The 18,588-nt window shown below is 48.7% G+C and overlaps 1 protein-coding gene across 13 annotated transcripts in view; it reads right to left on the reverse strand.

The window, feature by feature from the left end:
* The window catches only part of MSI2 (musashi RNA binding protein 2), a 199,343-nt gene that overhangs the window by 109,994 nt on the left and 70,761 nt on the right, over window positions 1-18,588 (reverse strand). For all 13 annotated transcript variants that reach the window (XR_013340983.1, XR_002465669.2, XM_021533023.2 and 10 more), the window contains exon 6: window positions 17,566-17,658. Coding sequence is in view for 11 of the 13 variants with exons in the window: in XM_021533023.2 (XP_021388698.1) it covers window positions 17,566-17,658 (93 nt within the window). In the remaining 2 variants the exon portion in view is untranslated. The remainder of the gene's footprint in view (window positions 1-17,565; window positions 17,659-18,588) is intronic.

Here is an 18,588-nt window from a genome sequence, read left to right on the forward strand (position 1 = left end):
AAAGCACTGCCAACACTTTGGGCTTCACATGGAAGGGCTACAGCTCGAAGTGCAACAGACCTGAGGAGCAGCAGGGCCCTGTACTCCAAGGAGACTCACGGACTGCTCCTTTTCCAATTAAATCCTTCTGTTCTCAGAGCAGGACTGTGCCTCAGCAGGTAACTGGAGCCTCCCAAAGAGCTCTGGCACCACGCAGGCACCTCGCAGCTCAGCACTGAGATGCTCTGAAGCAAACAAACGCTCAGACACCACGTGCCATTCCAGACATTCACAGCCCAACTACAAGACGCCTTTTCCAGCAGTTCCCTCGAAGAAAAAGAGGGGGGAGCATCAACATTCCTCCCTGATGGAGCTGGTACCACAGCTCTGTGGCAGCCCAGCACTTCAGAACCCAGAGACCAATAAAAGACCTCTCCCACCTTGCACAGCACAGTGATCCCCCCTTCCCAAAGCTGCCATGTGTCCTGGCCTGGGCAGGTTTAGGAAAAAACCAAAACCACCCCAACCCAAAGAAAACCAACAGTGACGACCTATTGGTTATGTTTTTAAGCCAAGTTGTTTGCTAAATTGTTATGACCTTCCTCCTCCTCCTCTCTCTCCCTTCCCAGTCACGAGCAATAGGAATTAAATTGATTCAGTCTATCAGTGTTCTGCATCTAAGTGATTAAATTCAGCCACTAGAAAAATCTGTTTTGTGCTGTATCCGAGGAAGAGCAGCGCTGCCATTGGATCCAGCCCGGCCGCGGGAGGGAGGCAGCAGCACGCCGAGGAAAGCACACAGGATGAAACAGACTTGGTCGCTGTGCTGGTATCATTGGGATAATCTCTTTTCCCCCCTCTTTTTTAAGCTGGATCAGTTATTAGATTTGCCACTGCAAGTGGCCTGGCAGGGCAGCCCTGGGCAGCCACACTGGCACAGCCACACTGTGCCCTGTGACTCCGTGGCCACCGAGTTATCCTTCCCCAGCACATGCCAGAGGACAGCAGCACGCCAGCCTTGCTGACATCCCGGGCTGCTCCCCATCCCCACTGCAGCCTGTCTCACACAAAAACAGTCCTAGTCCTGATTTATCCAGCCCGATGACCAGGCAGCATTCCTGGGAGACAGATGCCACGCTCTCCGGGCTGGTTCCGGCCCTCACAACCAGCTGACCGTCTATTTTAGGCTGCTCAGCTGAGATTTCACTTTGGGACAACCGAGCTGAGAGAAGTCTCCCTCCTTCCCTTCTTCCACACGGCAATTAGAGGAATTAGAGAGGCTGGAGGATCTCACCATCTGCACAGCCCCTTGTTCGGGGGCTGCCAGGACGCCGGGAAGGAGGAGCTGGGGAGGCAGGGCTGCCATCTGCATCTGCCGCCATCCCCGAGCGGAGCAGAGCGACCCGGCCCAGCCCTCGCACGGATCCTGCGCCCGCTCTGCCCCCTCTGTGCCAGGGCTTCGGGGAGAGACCCAACGCGCTGGAAGCGCTCCCGTTCAACCCGCGCCCTCCGCCAGCTCCTGCCTCCCTGCATCTCTGGATTGCTGGCACGGCCAGCGCGCTGACCTCACCTGACCTCCCACTCTGCATCAAAGGGCCTCCTCTAAATAGGTCACTCCTGGCAGAGGGAGTAAAGTTCAGAGGAAGCTAAGAGACTTACCGGCTGCCTTAATCATCACACCCCCCTCCACCACCTCTGCTGGCAGAAAAGAGAAAAAAGAGAAAAAAAGAAAAAAAATTACATCCACGGTGGCAGAGACAAAATGCTACGGAAAAGAAAATTGGCATCTACGTACTGTGGCAGCTGAATTTTAAGCAGCACCAAGTCTGAGAACACATCTGGAAACACACATGCAAATTCTTCACAGCTAAAAATAAACGTCTCTGCTGTGTATTACTCTCCAGAGTGAAAGTGCTAATATTAATTGAACAGTTTTGTTTTATTTGGTCTATTTTATTTTTATTCAAGATCAAAGCTGATAAATCATTTTTTTAAAATCACATAGATTAAATTACCCAGATAATTTAAAGCATTATACACTTAAATTAATATTACTTATCGCAAACTACCAATTTGCCCCAGGCAAACTACATTACCGACAGTTTCCCTCTGTTTTTGCAGTCGATATCCTTCACTTTGGAATCGCATGTCCTTCGTGTCACCTCTGCAGAGCGCCACAGCCTCTTTCCCCGTGTGTTTTCTAGGTTTAGGACTAGCAAATATCAAACGAGCCACACTCACAGGCTGGAGCTCTTCGGCTGCGGGCTCAATGCTGATTTACATCAGCAGAAGCTGTTGCCCTGTTTTTCCCAGCAGTTCCTCGGAGGAAAGCTTACAAACTTAATTCCCTCTTTACATTTGCTTATTCAAGTTCCAGCTGCATCTCCCCCTAACGTCCCATTAGGGCTTTCCTTTTAATTACTTTTTCATGTCATCTGCGCCTTCCTTGCAAGGTCCTCTTTCGAGGAACTTGGCTCTCTCCCTGGCCCCTTTCACTGAGGATGTTTTCCTTCCCCAGGCTGCCACAAGCCTTCACCCAGCCCCTGTGCCCCACGTCCCACATCCCGCCCGTGTCAGCCCTCGCTCTGCCTGGCTCCCACGTGCCCGAGGTGACACCAAGAAGGGGACAGGGCTGGGTGTGGAGCACACCTGGCTGAGAGACAGCTCTGCATGGCACAGACTGTCCTTGGGACTGCCATAAACCATCAAGGGGAATGAAAACAAACTCCTTAATTGCAGGCAGGTGTGCAAACCTGTTCCCTCTGCCCACGCCTAACGCGCCCTGGAAACACCTTTAAAGACCAGCAAAGCCTTGGAGAGATTCTGTAAGAGAGGCAGTGGCCACTGCTGTGCCACATGGCAGCCAGGTCATTCCCCAGGGAAACACCACGCTCCTTCTCAGGGCCTACACTCATTTATACATTATACAGGCTCAAATATTTCTCCAAAGCTGTGCTCATCTTTTTTCAGTGCAATAGCCAGAAAGACATCTTTCTTCTCTGCTCTGCTTAAAGATCATCTCCACTACCAAGATGAAAGACTGGAATTAATGTCAAGATCCAGAGGAGGAATGAGTTTACCCACATGGTACAAGCCAACAGAAAAGTAAATTCGCCCTCAGATAGATGGCTGATAAATGACTACAAATTCAGGCCAATATCTTTCAAGTTTTACTGCACATCAGTGCAGAAGACAAGACAGATCAGCTTTTTGGACAGTGCTTGGAATATGTAAAGTGCTATTTAAGTATTATTATTAACACCAGGCTGCTGAGGAAGTCTCCTAGATTTACCATCTGGGAAAAATAAGTGATTTAAACAGTCAGTGTGAGGAAGTCCCAAGAGCAGTTAAGTTTTTCCAAGTACCCTCCCCATCAGTCACAGATGATGCAAAATACCAATGCTCCTTTTCTCATTTCACCTTGGTTCCCAGGAGCCAGGGAGGATTGAGGACCCCAACTTCCAGAACTTAAGAGAAAGGCTCCTACAGATCCTCCTCCTGCCCACCTGGCTCAGGGCCCTGTGCCAGGAGGATCAGCAGCAGAGGAGGCACATTTCCCTGTACAAACCACGGCGAGCATCACACCCCACTGCTCCCTCCTCCGTCTGATGTTCGGTTTAAACTGGACGATTTGTTCTGCATTAATATTTCAGCAGCACTCTGAGCAAGGGAAGGGATTCCTGCCTGGGCTGCACACGCTGATGGGGCTGTGGCTGCCAGCACCAACACTCCAACCCTGCTTGGGGAGGCCACAGGAGTCAGGGAATGGCACACGGAACAGCACGGAGCCTTCACTCAGCTGAAACTGAACCATGGAATGGTTTGGGTTGGAAGGCACCTTGAAGATCCTGTTCCACTCCCTGCCCTGGGCAGGGACACCTTCCACTATCCCAGGTGCTCCAGTCCTGTCCAGGCTGGCCTTGGGCACTTCCATGACAGATACAGATGCTCTGGGTACCCTGTGCCAGGGCCTCACCATCCTCACACAGGAGAATTTCTTCCTAAAGGTCCTTCTCCCAGCCCACACTGCTCAAAACCAAGAGTCCAACTCACAGCTCGTGTAGATAAGCACAGCTCCAGTGCTGCTGACACCTGGACCACATTCACTGCCATACTCTGTGTGCAAACCAACTCCAGTTACCTCTAATTCTTTTTTTTTAGAGCCCGTCCCTGATCCCCAAAGGCCAAGGCAAAACTGCACTGGGCAGCAACATTTTCACCCAGCATGGCCACCGTGCCAGGGCAGAACAAACCCTGATGCACGAGCTGCCCTGGCCTGTTTGCACAGCTCTACCCCAGTCTGATTTACACCATGTAAACAGAAGCGAGCCTCCAGCCCCAAAGGATGCATTATCTCAACCTGCACCTTCTGCACCTTTTACAGAGCAAATTTTTAGGTCAATGAATAGTAAGTATATAAACCTCTCCACTTAAACTGCAAAGAAATGGAAAACACGACCTGAGAGTCAACCAAGAACAAAACTTACTTCCCACCAGGAACCCATATCCTAATTATCAATGAACAAAGCGCAGCTCTGGCATTACAGAGGTTTTCAGTTATCCCTCTCAGCCCTTCTGAGAGTGGCAATAACCAACATTTACTGCTTATTTACTTCAGAAACATGACTGCAAACTGCTAAAGATGCATCTGCTGATGCCAGGCTGGCACAAAGACCCCACAGCTCCAAGGCCACTCTCAGGGAGGCAGAGCACAAAGGTGGGAAGTGTTTTTGTCCCTTCATTTGCTTTTGCCATCCCGGGTATTGAACCTCTGCAGCACTCCTTTTTGACAGGATGGGCAGCTCTTTTTTTTTTATTGTTTTCTGAAAGTACAGGAGGGAGAAGTAGAGAGTTTCAAACCACCCAAAAATGGTAGAATTTGTGTTACACTTAAACAAACCTCTGGCTCCAGCTGCCTGGAACTCAGAATCAGGATCTGTTCTGTATAATCAGACAATGTCTGATTTTTGTTCCTTCTCTTTTGTTTTCCTTTTCAGAGGTTTATTTTTGAAAGAGGACTGTGTAGCAGGGCCTCTTCCATTTCAGGGAAAGTAAACAGAACCCTTTGCAGGGAGGATCAGGGATGAAGGAACAAAGCCAGCTAGACTAAACTGTATGAAGGTGAATTTATTTGTCATCATTTGGTCTCGCAGCAGCACTGTGACTTTGATCAAGGTCGCGGCAAGGTGCTGCATGCAGCCAGCTCACCCCCCTCAAACAGCCTGCAGTCACAGCAGCAAGAGGAAAGCCACACTATTAGTCCCAGATTTTGGACAGAGACCTGAATAAGACCAAAATAACACAGCAAATCAGTGCCACGTCTGCAGAGCTGAACTCCTAAGCCCAGCACGGGCGTAACTCCATCCCTCCCTTTATCCCTGAGCTCATCTGACGGCCACGCCAGCTCAAAGCATCCTCTTCCCCTAGGAGCAACCCACCCGAACTCAGCTACACCTGCAGCAGGGCCCAGCCCTGATGGAGCCTTTCCAGGCAGAAAGCAAGCAGGTCACCACACACAGCACCTCCAGCACCAACATCCAAGTGCAAAGGAACCACAGGTACAAAGGATTTGGTGGGATCTCTCTAGGACTCATTTGGCTTTCTCATTTGGGATAGTTAAGGGCTGTGTGCTGCTTCCAAGACCAAGGTCTCTGCAGAGTTCATGTGCTATACCAAGACTAATCCCTGGGTGCAGACATGCTCTTGAACAGAAGAAATAGCAGGGGAACTCTTAAAACTAGAGCTGGGAAAACTGAGGGAAGTCTTCTCAGTGAGAGGAGTATACCCTGGGTTTGCCCAGAGCATTCAGGGATAGGAAATGAGAGGGGCAGGGGAGAGGCCAACCACTTCTTCAGCCCAGTGGGGATAAAAGGCAAGCATGATAAATATTAAAGTTCCTGCTTATTAGGAAATACTTGGCAAAACCTGTGAAGCCTGAAGGGGGTGTTAAAGAGAAGTGTATCTGGTGTTATGAGAAAGTTAATGAGATGCTGTAACCATATCATATATGGAAAACTAGGTGAGGCCCCTGTGGGCCATTATATACTGCAGGAAACTTTATGGACACTATAATGCATTATTTTTAATGATTCCCTTGCCTGCTTCAGGCCCTGGACACCAAGAAGAGCTTGCCTGGCTTCCTGGTGGTGTTCTAGCAATGACACCTTGCTCGTTGCTACATTTCTGGGTTACTTTAATGAGAAATAATTGGGTTACTTTCCCAGATTCCACAAAGCCCAGGCACAATGAGCAAACACAGAGGAAGTTGCTGCTGTGTGGCAGAACCTTCACACCCTCTGCCTTCCCAAGGGCTACCTATCCTGCTTAACCATTTATCTACAAATATGCCCACAGAAACACCGGCACTCGTGCAAGTTCAAGTTTGCACTGTCATCATCCATCTCCAGGGAGAGCTAGGCCATGGAAATAACCAGCTGCAACATCACAACGATTGCCCCTGCAGGAGATGTATATAATGAAAATTGAAAGCTGCAGGATGAACTTCTTACATACTTGTCCTTTTGGTTTATTCATCAGAAATAATTATCTGCGCTCGCATTCACAGGAGCACATACTTTATGATGTACATCAAAATTTAATGGATTTTTAATAATACTGTAACTACAGCAGAAGCACAAAAAAAGACAGCCATTAAACCATATGTGCTGTGTTGGTGGGTAAGTGGTGTTGAGCAAACATCAACAACATGGAACCACAGTTTAGCATCAACAGGAAAAAGGGATTGCTCCTTCCAGGATCTGAAAATGGGAGCGAGCTCTGATCCTGTGTGTTTAGCTTAAAGGCTCCTCAGCAGTTTCTGAGTCTCAGGTGGTACCCCTGGCTTTTGACAAGTGCCCAAACACCCCAAAACTCAGCTTCTCCACCTGTGCAATGAGAGAAGAAACACGAGCACACCCCATGACGGCAGCACGGGAACCTGCCCGTGCCAATTAAAGCACTCCCAGGATTCCACCAATCTATTGATGTTATTCCATAAGCATCAGCAGAAATTGCTGCTCCAGCAGGAGAGACTGACACTCCAAACACTCTCCTCGGCAGCCAGGCTGAGCTAACGAGTCGGTGTGAAGCATCACCATGTCACCAGTACTTGGACTGGCATCTATTTATAGCCTAAGAAATTATATACGTGGTGTCCCCACCAACAGTGACACATCTTCATTCAGGCATGAGTCACCTATTCACAAGCACGTTTCCAAAAATAAATCCTATTTACCAGAATTAAATTCCACACGTTCGGGGAGAAATTGTCTCCCTAAAAAAAACCCAGGCATGTTGGAAAAGCAAACAAGAGCAAACAGGCACTGGAGCCCAGAGCCTGCATGTCCCCATGCTCCGTAGGATCACGCTGAGGCTGGAAACGTTTAAGATCCAACAATGAAGACGGTCGTGTGCTGTCATTACAAAGCCCTGCCAAGGTCACCAGAGCTCTGCCGTCCGAACGGAATATCCAGAATATTCCTGGCGCCTCACGCTTTGCAGAAATAGTGAGTATATTGCAGTTATTAGAGAGAACAGACAGAGCGAGCGCCAAGTAATCCCAGAAAATGTAGTGTTAAATAGAGGGTTCAAACCACAAAGCTGTTGATGGGGAATGTTAAAAACGTCAGCGTGGCTGAAAGACATTTGCCAGCGGTGGGAGTCAAGTAGCGAGCTACTGTTCAGCAGATGCAATAAAAATCTGAGGGTACTCGGGTAATGGGACCAACAGTACAGTTGTTGATACAAATTATATCCAGAAAGCAGAGAAATAAATGGCTAAATAAATAAATAATGCAAAAATGGAACAAGTTCAAACTTCTTTTATAGTAATAGTCTCCAGTTGAGCATAATCACCAAAGCTATAGTGATAAGATTGCCAAAACTAGACAAACATCTGTGAGATGAATTCATCTCAGAGGGGAAGCCAACAGCTTGTTATCATTAAAGAGGCAATGCTCTCTCTGCGTTTGAACTGCAGGCGCCTTGTTACTGCGTTTGCCGAGGCAATTGCACCAGATGTTGGCAGCTTTCTTCAGATGGATGACAAGCACCTGCTGCTGGGGAAATTAAATGCTCGTCGGCCTCCTCTCCTCCAGGGGAGGGTGGGCCGGCAGGGGAAGGGGGGAGTGGTGCCGGCTGACCCTCTGAAATAAACCCATTTATGCAAAGTGACAGTAAGTGCTGGTTTGCCAAGCGGTGAAACAGAGTGGAAATGCATTGGATCTCTTCCATTGCCCCCGGTGAAATCTGCTCCCACCCTCCCAGTCCTGACAATTAGCATGGCACGGATCTGAACTCGCTAAACCACCCAGCAGAGCGAGAGATCCAACACGGGCACCTTCACCTGCAGAGCCACCACAGAGCTCACACGGCGGCTGCCAACGAAGGGGGCACAGCCAGCGGGGTCTGGGCACCCCTGTACCCAGCACGGGGTCTGGGCACCCCCGGCATCCAGCACGGGGTCTGGGCACCCCCTGTACCCAGCACGGGGTCTGGGTACCCCTGCACCCAGCACGGGGTCTGGGCACCCCCGGCATCCAGCACGGGGTCTGGGCACCCCCTGTACCCAGCACGGGGTCTGGGTACCCCTGCACCCAGCACGGGGTCTGGGCACCCCCGGCATCCAGCACGGGGTCTGGGCACCTCCTGTACCCAGCACGGGGTCTGGGCACCCCTGTACCCAGCACGGGGTCTGGGCATCCCCTGCACCCAGCACAGGGTCTGGGCACCTCCTGTACCCAGCACAGGGTCTGGGCACCTCCTGTACCCAGCACGGGGTCTGGGCACCCCCTGCACCCAGCATGGGGTCTGGGCACCCCTGTACCCAGCACGGGGTCTGGGCATCCCCTGCACCCAGCACGGGGTCTGGGCATCCCCTGCATCCAGCACGGGGTCTGGGTACCCCCTGCACCCAGCACAGGGTCTGGGCACCCCTGTACCCAGCACGGGGTCTGGGCACCCCCTGCACCCAGCACGGGGTCTGGGCACCCCCTGCACCCAGCACAGGGTCTGGGTACCCCTGGCATCCAGCACGGGGTCTGGGTACCTCCTGTACCCAGCACGGGGTCTGGGCACCCCCTGATTCCCAAAAAATACCCATCAGGAGCCAACAGCCCCTCCACTTCAGGTTGCACACGGTCCCACACCCTGTCAGGCCAATGGCAGATTAAACAGATGCTCCAAGTGGAATCCTGCACTTGCTCCTGTCTGCTGGAATTTAACATCTCAGTCTCCAGGAACACATGTGCAAATGTGCCCCCTCCTTTCCCCACCACGTACGTTGCAGGCGCCTCAGTTGGAGCAGCAGCAAATGGAACAAGCGCTAAATGCTGAGATAAAATGGTTTTAAAAGTGTTTTTTAAAAAGAAAACACAGAGCAGCTTCTTCCCCGACATAGTTCTGAGTGCTTTCCTCTTTCTGGGAAAAGAAAAACTACAAGATGTTAACTCCCCTCATACCTGCAATCATTTCTTTATGACATATCCAATACTGCTCCAGACTTCCATGGAGGGGACACCACAGCACAGAGGTTATTCCGTGCCACACAGAACCATTTCAACACCACCGTGCCCTGGGCAGTGGGGTGAGCACTCCGTGTTCATTCCTCTTCACCCCAAACCCCTCCTGGATGTCCTGAACACACACAACACTTGTTTGATCTAAACTGGCCACATGCATTTTGGGTGCCCTTCAGATTAAGAGGCAGTTAATCCTCATTCTGCTTAGATTATCTTAATTGGCTCTTCATTTTAGCTACTTTGCCCTTGTCCTGGTTTCTGCAGTTATATTTATAAATACATATACTGTACCACTCTCTCCCTCTCTGGGCTGGCAGGTATCACCAGGACTGGTAATCATTGATAGCACTGACGTGATTCATGCTTGGCCACCTCTCCATTTCTACCCAAACATGTGCAGGCACTTTTTCCCCCCAAGAAAATAATATATTAAGTGTTCCTAACGGAGAGAGACATGTGTATGATGGACATCAAATGAATTTCATATTCTACGCCTGCAGAATTAACTTAAGTTTAATTAAACTGGTCTCACCTCAATATTCCATGTGTGAGCAAAACTCAGATATTTCACCTCTAGGACTGATCAATATGGCCATTCATTCCCACGTGGAAAAAGCATTCTTACACCTGCTCCCAGGTGCTCTTCTCCACATTTGGAACAATTCCTACAAAGCTCCTGCAGGGCACTTGTGAAAGCCCTTTTCTCTGTGGCCCAGACTCGTTTAAAACAAGCCCAAGGCTCCCAGCCCATCCCTCAGTGCCGGGGTGTCCGTGTTGGGGATGATGGAACTGATAAAAGGCTGACTCTCCAATCAATTATAATTTAACCAGCTCTCCTCCCCAAACCTGCGAGCAGGACGAGTGCAGGTTTCAGTTGCACCAGGTTTAACTAACTGCTGCTGGTTTCTCACCAGAGAAGCAGTGCTAAACACGGGTTTCCCAAAGCCAAGCTCTGGGCAGCTCGGTGCAGCTCCTCAAAGGGCAGCAGTGCCCTGGGGGATGCAGGAGCAGCACCTGCACCCACAAATAACTTCGGGAGGCTGCGCTTCCAGACAAGTGCCGAAGTGGAATCCGATGCAATTTCTCAGCAGATATTGAAAACGTCTATCAGGTATTTTACCTGGCTCCTAGTGCTGGGGATTAACACCATCATCTCCTGCTTTCAGCCCAGCTTGCTGGGGCAGAGCTCCAGCCAGACCCATGGGCCCAAACGGGGCTCAGAGATGCCACCACAGCAAACCCAAATCCTCCCCTTCCAGGGAAGTCCTCCATCTACAACCCCACTCACTGGGGCTGAACCCAGGAATGCTCCAGGGATAAAAACCAAATAGGATTAACTCAATTTGTTAGGGATTTTATACAGCCTATTGCATTTGTACAGAATAAAAGCAGGGGTGGAAAACAAAATTTACTTCCTTGGGGTCTCAGAAAGGATATAGGTAATTTCCACAAAACTGACAAAGACACGCACAAAAAAATTCACACGCATGTTGGAGGAGGAAACCTGAGTATTTTCATGTAACTTTTCCCTCCCCAAGCACGGTCCCTGAATAATAATTGATTTCACTCATCTCCCACAGGCTGTGGTGCTACAGCACGAAACCTCCTCAGCACCTCATCAACCAAAGGAGAAAAGGAAATAAAATTGTACTTCAAACTTCTGCTGGGCTCTGATACCGCCTTCGTGCCCACAAATCCCGCCTTAACATTTCCTCTTTTCATAAAACCCAGGTAGAAACCAACATCTAATTTATAACAAAACCACTTCCACAAAGCATGTGGCTTATTACAGACCACCTCAAAACTGACTTCCTGTGTACAGCTTCTCACTGGCAGGATGAAAACACTGGCTGCTTCTTAAGCAACGATCAAGTTTCTCAGTTTGCTTAAAAAAAAAAAAAAGAAAAGAAAAGCATGTGTGGGAGGGAGAAGAAATAATAAGAAGTGCTTTAGGCCATGAGGGACCCCTATATCCCACATCTCTCGTCACATGCCAAAGCTAAAATTTAAAGGAACATTCATTATACTCTGGCACATCACGGACATAACGTGGAAACAAGGAAATGTGGAAGCAGTGGAATTTTAAAGCACGAGCACAGGGCAGAGGCGTGCTGCTGCTCCTGTCACAGAACAGCCCCCAAAAACTCTGCTTTTCTTTGTCCCAGACCTATCAGGAGCTGCAAACAATGACGTGTTTGTTTATTGCTGGTTCTGTTTGAAGGAGATGAGGAGATCCAAATTAAGCAACTTCTGCCAAGTGCATGCAGATAACTTAGAAACAAGAAGAGGATGAGCTCTGAGCTGTTCCACAGCAGGCCTAGGGCTTGGAGTGACTCTGGAAGGCAGCAGCAGGTAAAAAAAAGCCATCACACTCTCTGTTTTACTGCACATTACAAATATTTAGGGAACTCTGGCTATTACAGACTGCAATGTAAGTAAGAGTCCAAATTGGCCCCTTCATTTCATAAAACATAACCAATTCCCAAGTACTGAACTGGGAAATACAGTGCTGAAAAATGTGAAAGGCTAGCAATCTGTCAAACTGAAAAATGACTTTTCTGCAAAGCAAATGCTTTAAGGACAGCCCATCCATGTCTCCTATTGACCGTTAAATCTACATATCAATGTCCAACGGAGGTGACAATACAATTCAAACTCTGTGCCAAGGCTGAATTCACTAAGCTTTCACTTTCATAGGAGCAGAATTCCTTGCACCTCCCGACTCTGGCCTTAGCCCCAGCTCCACACAGACTTCCAAATCCCCCCAAAATGAACCCATGGTGAGAAAACCACCTTTTCTCATGCTAACAACTTTATTGTAAAAACATCTTCAGAGGCCATACTCGAGGTCTCAGGGAAAAGTAAACCACTGGAGTGCTTAATACCAGAGCAGTGCATTAACTCATTCACACCCAGACAGCCTGGCCAAACAAGGAGGAGTTTTCTCTCCCCTTCTGCTGATGGATATTTTCACAGCTGTCAGGGAGGAGGGCACGGAGGAAGCGATTGATGTAAACCACACAATTACGCTGAAATCCTAAATCCGTGGGTCCCACCTCCTTCCCTCCTGACACACACACTGAGAAAGCAGAAGGACCTCACTACAAAGGTCATTTTTCCAAAGGTTAAACTGGTTGTTATTTGCACCAGGGTCCATGTTATAATGCAGGGCGTGGTACAGCCAAAGGAGGAAATTCTCATTCTCACGTTTTGGTGTTCAGGCAGCACCGTGGATGTGCCTGGAGCCAGGACAGGTGTGAGACAGCACCTTCCTCTCTTTTAACTGACACTAGACACTAAGTCAGGCTACAGAAGGAAGAGAGGAGAAAACTACACATTTCCAAAAGCTCAACAGAAAAAAAAATCTCAGAATTCAGATATTATTATTATTCCACTGGTCTGTCCTATGTCTCACAAGAAATAACAAGTGACTGTACAAAACATTTCAAATCCACAGAAGTAATTCAGAAATCCTGTCTTGTCTCAGAATTTCCAAATCTTAAAAGCCATTCCTGAGGAAATAACATATTCCAAGTGAAGCTGAAACATGCCTACGATAGGTCTAAGGGACCTCGTGGCAAGCCAGGGCAGAACACAAAATTCATGCACGCTGGTCTGGTCCAATTTCATCTGGAAATTTAAAATTAAAAAAAAAAAAACAAGTGCCAGAGCCTCCTTCCCTGAAAGTCACTTTAGGATTACTGTGAAAGGGAAATTGAAGAGCCAGTGCTCTGAGATTGAAAGTAAAACATCTGGGGCCACCACCACCAGCACTGACTCCTCCTCCAGCAATATGGAAAAGTATTGCTTGTCCACAAAACTATTTCACACATCTCCTTCAAGCATCACCATTCTGGTTCAAAAAAGGGTGAATTTAAATTTGTGTTTTCTCCTACACAAAAATCCATGATTTTTCTACAAGAACAGTCCTACGTGGGCTGATCTAATGGCTCAGGACAACTGGAACATACCTTCACCAGAACTGTTCCCACCCTGCTGGAAGGACACAGTGGCCTTTTCACTCCCAGGACTGTTCCCACCACGACTCATTACAGTACGGTTTTTACCCAGAGTTCTGTTCCCATAATTTGGCCCGAATGCCTTACCTGGAGCCCATTACCCTATCAATTAATGCCCACACACCATCATTAGGATCCCTGAGCTCACCAGGGCTTCAGCCTGGCCCAGCCCCACCAAGGGGGAAGCAGCAGCTGGGGCAGCCAAAGGGTTAAAATCCCATGTCAAACAGCAAGTCCTGGCTCTGGACCAGAAGGGACATGGGAACCAGGGCAGCTGAGTTATAAAGGCCTTATTGTAGCAGCCCACTGGATTGGAAATGACTTGTAGGCCTAATGAAACAAAACTTTGGCAGTAAAACAGAATGAAAGGAATGAGACAATAAAAGAGAGGAACAAAGGGAGCAGAGTTGTTTCAGCTTAGGAAAATAAGCTCACTTTGTTGTTGGGAAAAGCCAAAGCCGATTAGGATAAACCAATGACTAGGCATAAGTCTTCCAAACTAATTACACAGTTGGCCATGTGAAGTGTAATTGCACAAGCGAGGGCTGGCTGCTCCCGCAGGAGCTCTGGGCACACCTGAGCCCTGCCTGCCCCGGGCAGTGCTGCAGCTCCAGTGCAGGACATGCAGGTCCCGAGAACCCGCGAGCACCCACAGCTGCCCTCTGCTCTCACGGGACTCCAGGTGAGGCTTGAGGAGCCTGCTGCGTTTTTGTCCTTTTTAAAATGATGCCTGATGCCTTAAATGCTCCAGCACGTCCCAGTCCCAGAGCTGCACGCTTCCTCCTCCTCCAGCCAGACGAGGCAGATCTGCAGCCCCAGCACTGCCCAGGGCAGTGCCACGGCCCCTGCAGAGGGGAGCAATGCCAGCCCCACTGAGCTCCCCTGGGCCTCCTCAGCCCCAGCACTTCTCATTGCAATTCTCTCAAAGCCTGCTCTCAGCAGCTTTTCACACCCAGCACGAGGGCAGTGCTGCAGAGCCCAGACGGGTCAGGACAGTGAATTTATTTTGCTTGTAAGAATGTTTGAAACAACTTTGACTGAAATAGGAGAGGATCCAGCAAACAAATGCATTAGACTGTCAGGATCAGGAGTAACATAATGGCTTTTTTTTCTACTGATTGTAAATGCTTAGGGCTTAGTTTGGTATTTAGTTTAGCCTTCTTGTGTCTTCCATGGATTGCTCCTGAAATGACTGGAAGGAGAATCCTTCCTCTCCCCAGACCCTGCCAAGCCTCTCTGGGGAGCCCTGCAACACCTGCAGGTGCACAGGACCAGCCCCAGCAGCTCTAAGCACTCACAAGGCTCATTACACTGTTCTGTGCTCGTTCTGTGATGGCTTTTGCCTCCACTTGGGTTATTTTCCCCACTTTTCCTCCACAGCTTACAGAAGCTAAGCATGCCCACCTCCCCAAAAGGAAATCAGGGACTCCTGGGATTGTTCACAAAGAGAAAGTAATCACCATGAAAAATCTTACAAGCTAAGTTTCAGGAATTATCATTGCCACATACTTTGGTGCTGTATCATCAAACACTTTCACTGATGGTTTTAATAAAGCTTTTCCTTTTCTTGGAGACAAAGGTTCTGGCACTGACTTTTCAAAAAGCTGCAGTTTCAAATTCGACACTGTACCCCCTTCCTGCCAACTCCAGTTACAGGAGCGAGCCCCTCTGGCCCCAGAGCTGGTGGCTGCTGTGCCACATCCTGTGTTCTGAGAGCTGCCTCCAGCCAGCACCACCACCTCCCCTGGCTGCAGAGCTCCTCTCGCAGCAAGTACAAACAGGATTTCAGGAATGGCAGCGCTCCGTAAGCAATTTTTTCCGCGCCAATAAATAAGCTCAGCATTTCAAAGAGCAAATCACCTGAGATGCTCTTATCAAACACGGGCGGCTCCTCACACATTAATTGTGTAATGCAATTTGCTTTATTTTAAGGAAGCTCGGAGCGAAGGCAGGGCTGGCCAATCGATGTGCATCACTGTTTGCATGGTTATGGCCTGATGGAGAGCCAGGCTGTGTGCTGAGCACAGGCTCTGCTCAGAGGGCAGGAAGGGAGTCCTGGAGGGGCAGGGAAGGGGGATTGAGTCCTGCAAGGTCCTGCAGCACCAGTCCTGGGTCCTGTATCTGAAGGCAGCATCCCACTGTCCACAGCATGTTAACAAGTCTTCTAACTCAGCTGAACCACAGCTCCCCGTTTCTATGGGTCATTAACCACCTCCTGACAACCAGAGCCTGAGGAGAATCACCTCGGAACACCCCAAAACCAAACTGTCCCAGCTGATACAGAGCAGTGCTGTGGGGAGAACCCCAACGCCTGCACCAGGGTCAGGCCACGGTCACACAGCCAAGCAGCCTCTGCCCCAAACACCAGCAGCTCCAGCAAACTCTTCACAAGCTGGAGCAGGGGCTGTGGCACAGGGCACCTGGAGTGACAGGGACCAAGCCCTGCCAGCCTGACTCCTGCAGGAGCTCAGCCTCAGCAGGACAACCCCAGCTGTGCTGACATGGCCATGGGCTCCTACCTTGATCCCAACTCAAGCAATTTTCAGCTCCTTAAGTTTTTTAGCCTGCAAAATTGAGATGCTTGAAGGAAAAAACCACTTGATTTTTCCAAAGTACTGCCTTTGGGAAGGCAGACCTCTGCTAGGCTGTCTCAAGAATGGCAGAGCATGAAAGCAGAACCAAAGTGTCCCGAATCCCCAGTCACTCCGAGACACAGCCTGGCTGCTGCATTCTCAGGGACTGTAAAATTGCAAGCATGAAACTACCAGATGGTGAAATTAAAAAGACTATATTAAGACAACATCCAGACAATATGCAAAGCGCTTATATTGAAACTATTATTAACTTGAAAAATACAGGTTAGTGGAGTTCTGCAATTAGAAGTAACTACAGAAGAAACATCCAAAAGCTCATGTAATCCTTTAATAAAAGGCTCAGCAGGCTGTAAACATCCTGCCGGAATCGAAGATTATTATTGAAAATAAAATGACTGGTTTGCAAAACAACTATCAATCCAACACAGGAACCATTTATAAACTCGCCTCCTCAGCCCTCAACAAAATCCTGCCTGGCTCAGGCTTTTCAAGGCAGATAAAAGAAACATAAACTAACTACAAGGAATGGGAGCTGCTTTGCTCCGGGATACCCTGCTGTGTCCTCACGCAATCTTGCATCTAAAACATCAATTCCTGCACTGCTAAAGACAGGAATTGAGCTGTCAGGCTGGAATCCATGGAGCTGGAGCCCACGGAGCCCCGTGGCCAGTGGGGCTGGCAGAAGGTGGTGCCACGAGCTGCTCTCAGAGCAGGCAGCTCCACGAGCTCGTCACCCACTCCTGAACAATTGTCCAGAAGCTTCCAAGGAGCCCCATGGAAGTCAGTGTCACTAAGCACCAGCCAAAGCCTGGACAGTGGGGTTTGAGCTTTTAATCACAGCAAAGACTATTCTGGCAAGGTTCAGATCTCCTTCTCTGCATAAACTTGTTTGTTTTGGGGTTTTGGTGAGGGGTCCTTTTGCTGTGGTTTTTTTTTGTTGTTGCTGTTGCTGTTTTTTATTTTTCAATGATGCCAGCATTCTATACATACTTGCAGAAGGATTTTCTAGTAAGAAATTAAGTGGATATTCTAGTGACTTCCACATTACTCTTGCTTTTCACATGGCTCCTTCAGGCATTTTCAGAAATTAATGAGCTTTCCAATACATCTATTTGCCCTTTTTGCCACTGCAATCGGGCCTAGCAGAAGGCTGATTTTATGGAGAAGACAACTGTGTAATCATTCAGCTAAGGGTCAGATTTTTCCTGAACAGACACAGATTCACCTCCCAGTGATGCTTTTTTCTTCAGTGGAAGTAAACAGTGTTGGCAATGTTGTACACACACAAGCAACAAACAGAAAAGGAATCCCAGAGGCTTCAAGAAATGACACGGAAAGGCAAAAACCTGGCCCTCCTTTGAGCTCAGTCCTCAATGCACTTTTGTTTTTCAAAACACACTTCAAAAAGAAAGGGAAGAAAGAACAACTATGTAGTCTCACTTGGGCAGAACTTACCTTGCCAAACTGTTCAAAGTATTGCTTCACATCTTCCACTACTGTATTAGCCGATAATCCACCTACAAATATTTTCTTTGTTCTTGTGACCATCTGTAAGAAATTACAAGACAAGCATATGGTTTAACCAGATTATTTCAAACAATACGTGGAAAAAAAAAAAATTCTTCAGATCCCATCCCTAACCCAGATAATGAGAATACTTCTTTACAAAAGCAATTTCAATTCGATTTGATTAGATAGTTCTTTCTCTGTCTTGTTTTGTTTTTATTTGAGAGATGGCTGAGTAAAGGCTCTCAATAACAACTCTAGCCCCCGGATATTTTTTTTTAATAAATGATTTTTATTGTGCTTCTCAATGCAAATAAAAGTGAAAAAGGAGTCCAAACATTGTCTCTTCATAGCTACCACCTTAAAGCAGAGGTGCCTTTGCCCCTCCTTTTCCTACAGACAGGCTGAAGGCTCCTTGGCAGGAGAGGCAATTACATCAAATCCAAGTGATGTGTTATTAAGTTTCCACGGGTCAGTTTAAAAGGAACTCGCACAGTTACTTTTAAAGTAATCAAATGATGAAAGAGCTGCTGATGCAGCATCCTCCAGCCAGCACAGCCTGTGCCCACGGAATCACCATCCCAGGGCTGGATCAGCCCCTCCAGGAACCTCTCTGTGCCCCCCAGCCCCCAGCTGAGCCCCAGCCCCTTCTCTGCCCCAGCTGAGCCTGAGCTTGGCCCAACAGGGCCAAGGGCTGCTGCTGGATCCTGTACAAGGGATGCTGCTGGATCCCCTGCAAGGGATGCTGCTGGATCCTGTACAAGGGATGCTGGATTCTGTACAAGGGATGCTGCTGGATCCCCTGCAAGGGATGCTGCTGGATCCTGTACAAGGGATGCTGCTGGATCCCCTGCAAGGGATGCTGGATCCTGTACAAGGGATGCTGCTGGATCCTGTACAAGGGATGCTGCTGGATCCTGTACAAGGGATGCTGCTGGATCCCGTACAAGGGATGCTGGATCCTGTACAAGG

Source organism: Lonchura striata, chromosome 20 (assembly GCF_046129695.1).
Source record: "Lonchura striata isolate bLonStr1 chromosome 20, bLonStr1.mat, whole genome shotgun sequence".
Classification (NCBI taxonomy): domain Eukaryota; kingdom Metazoa; phylum Chordata; class Aves; order Passeriformes; family Estrildidae; genus Lonchura; species Lonchura striata.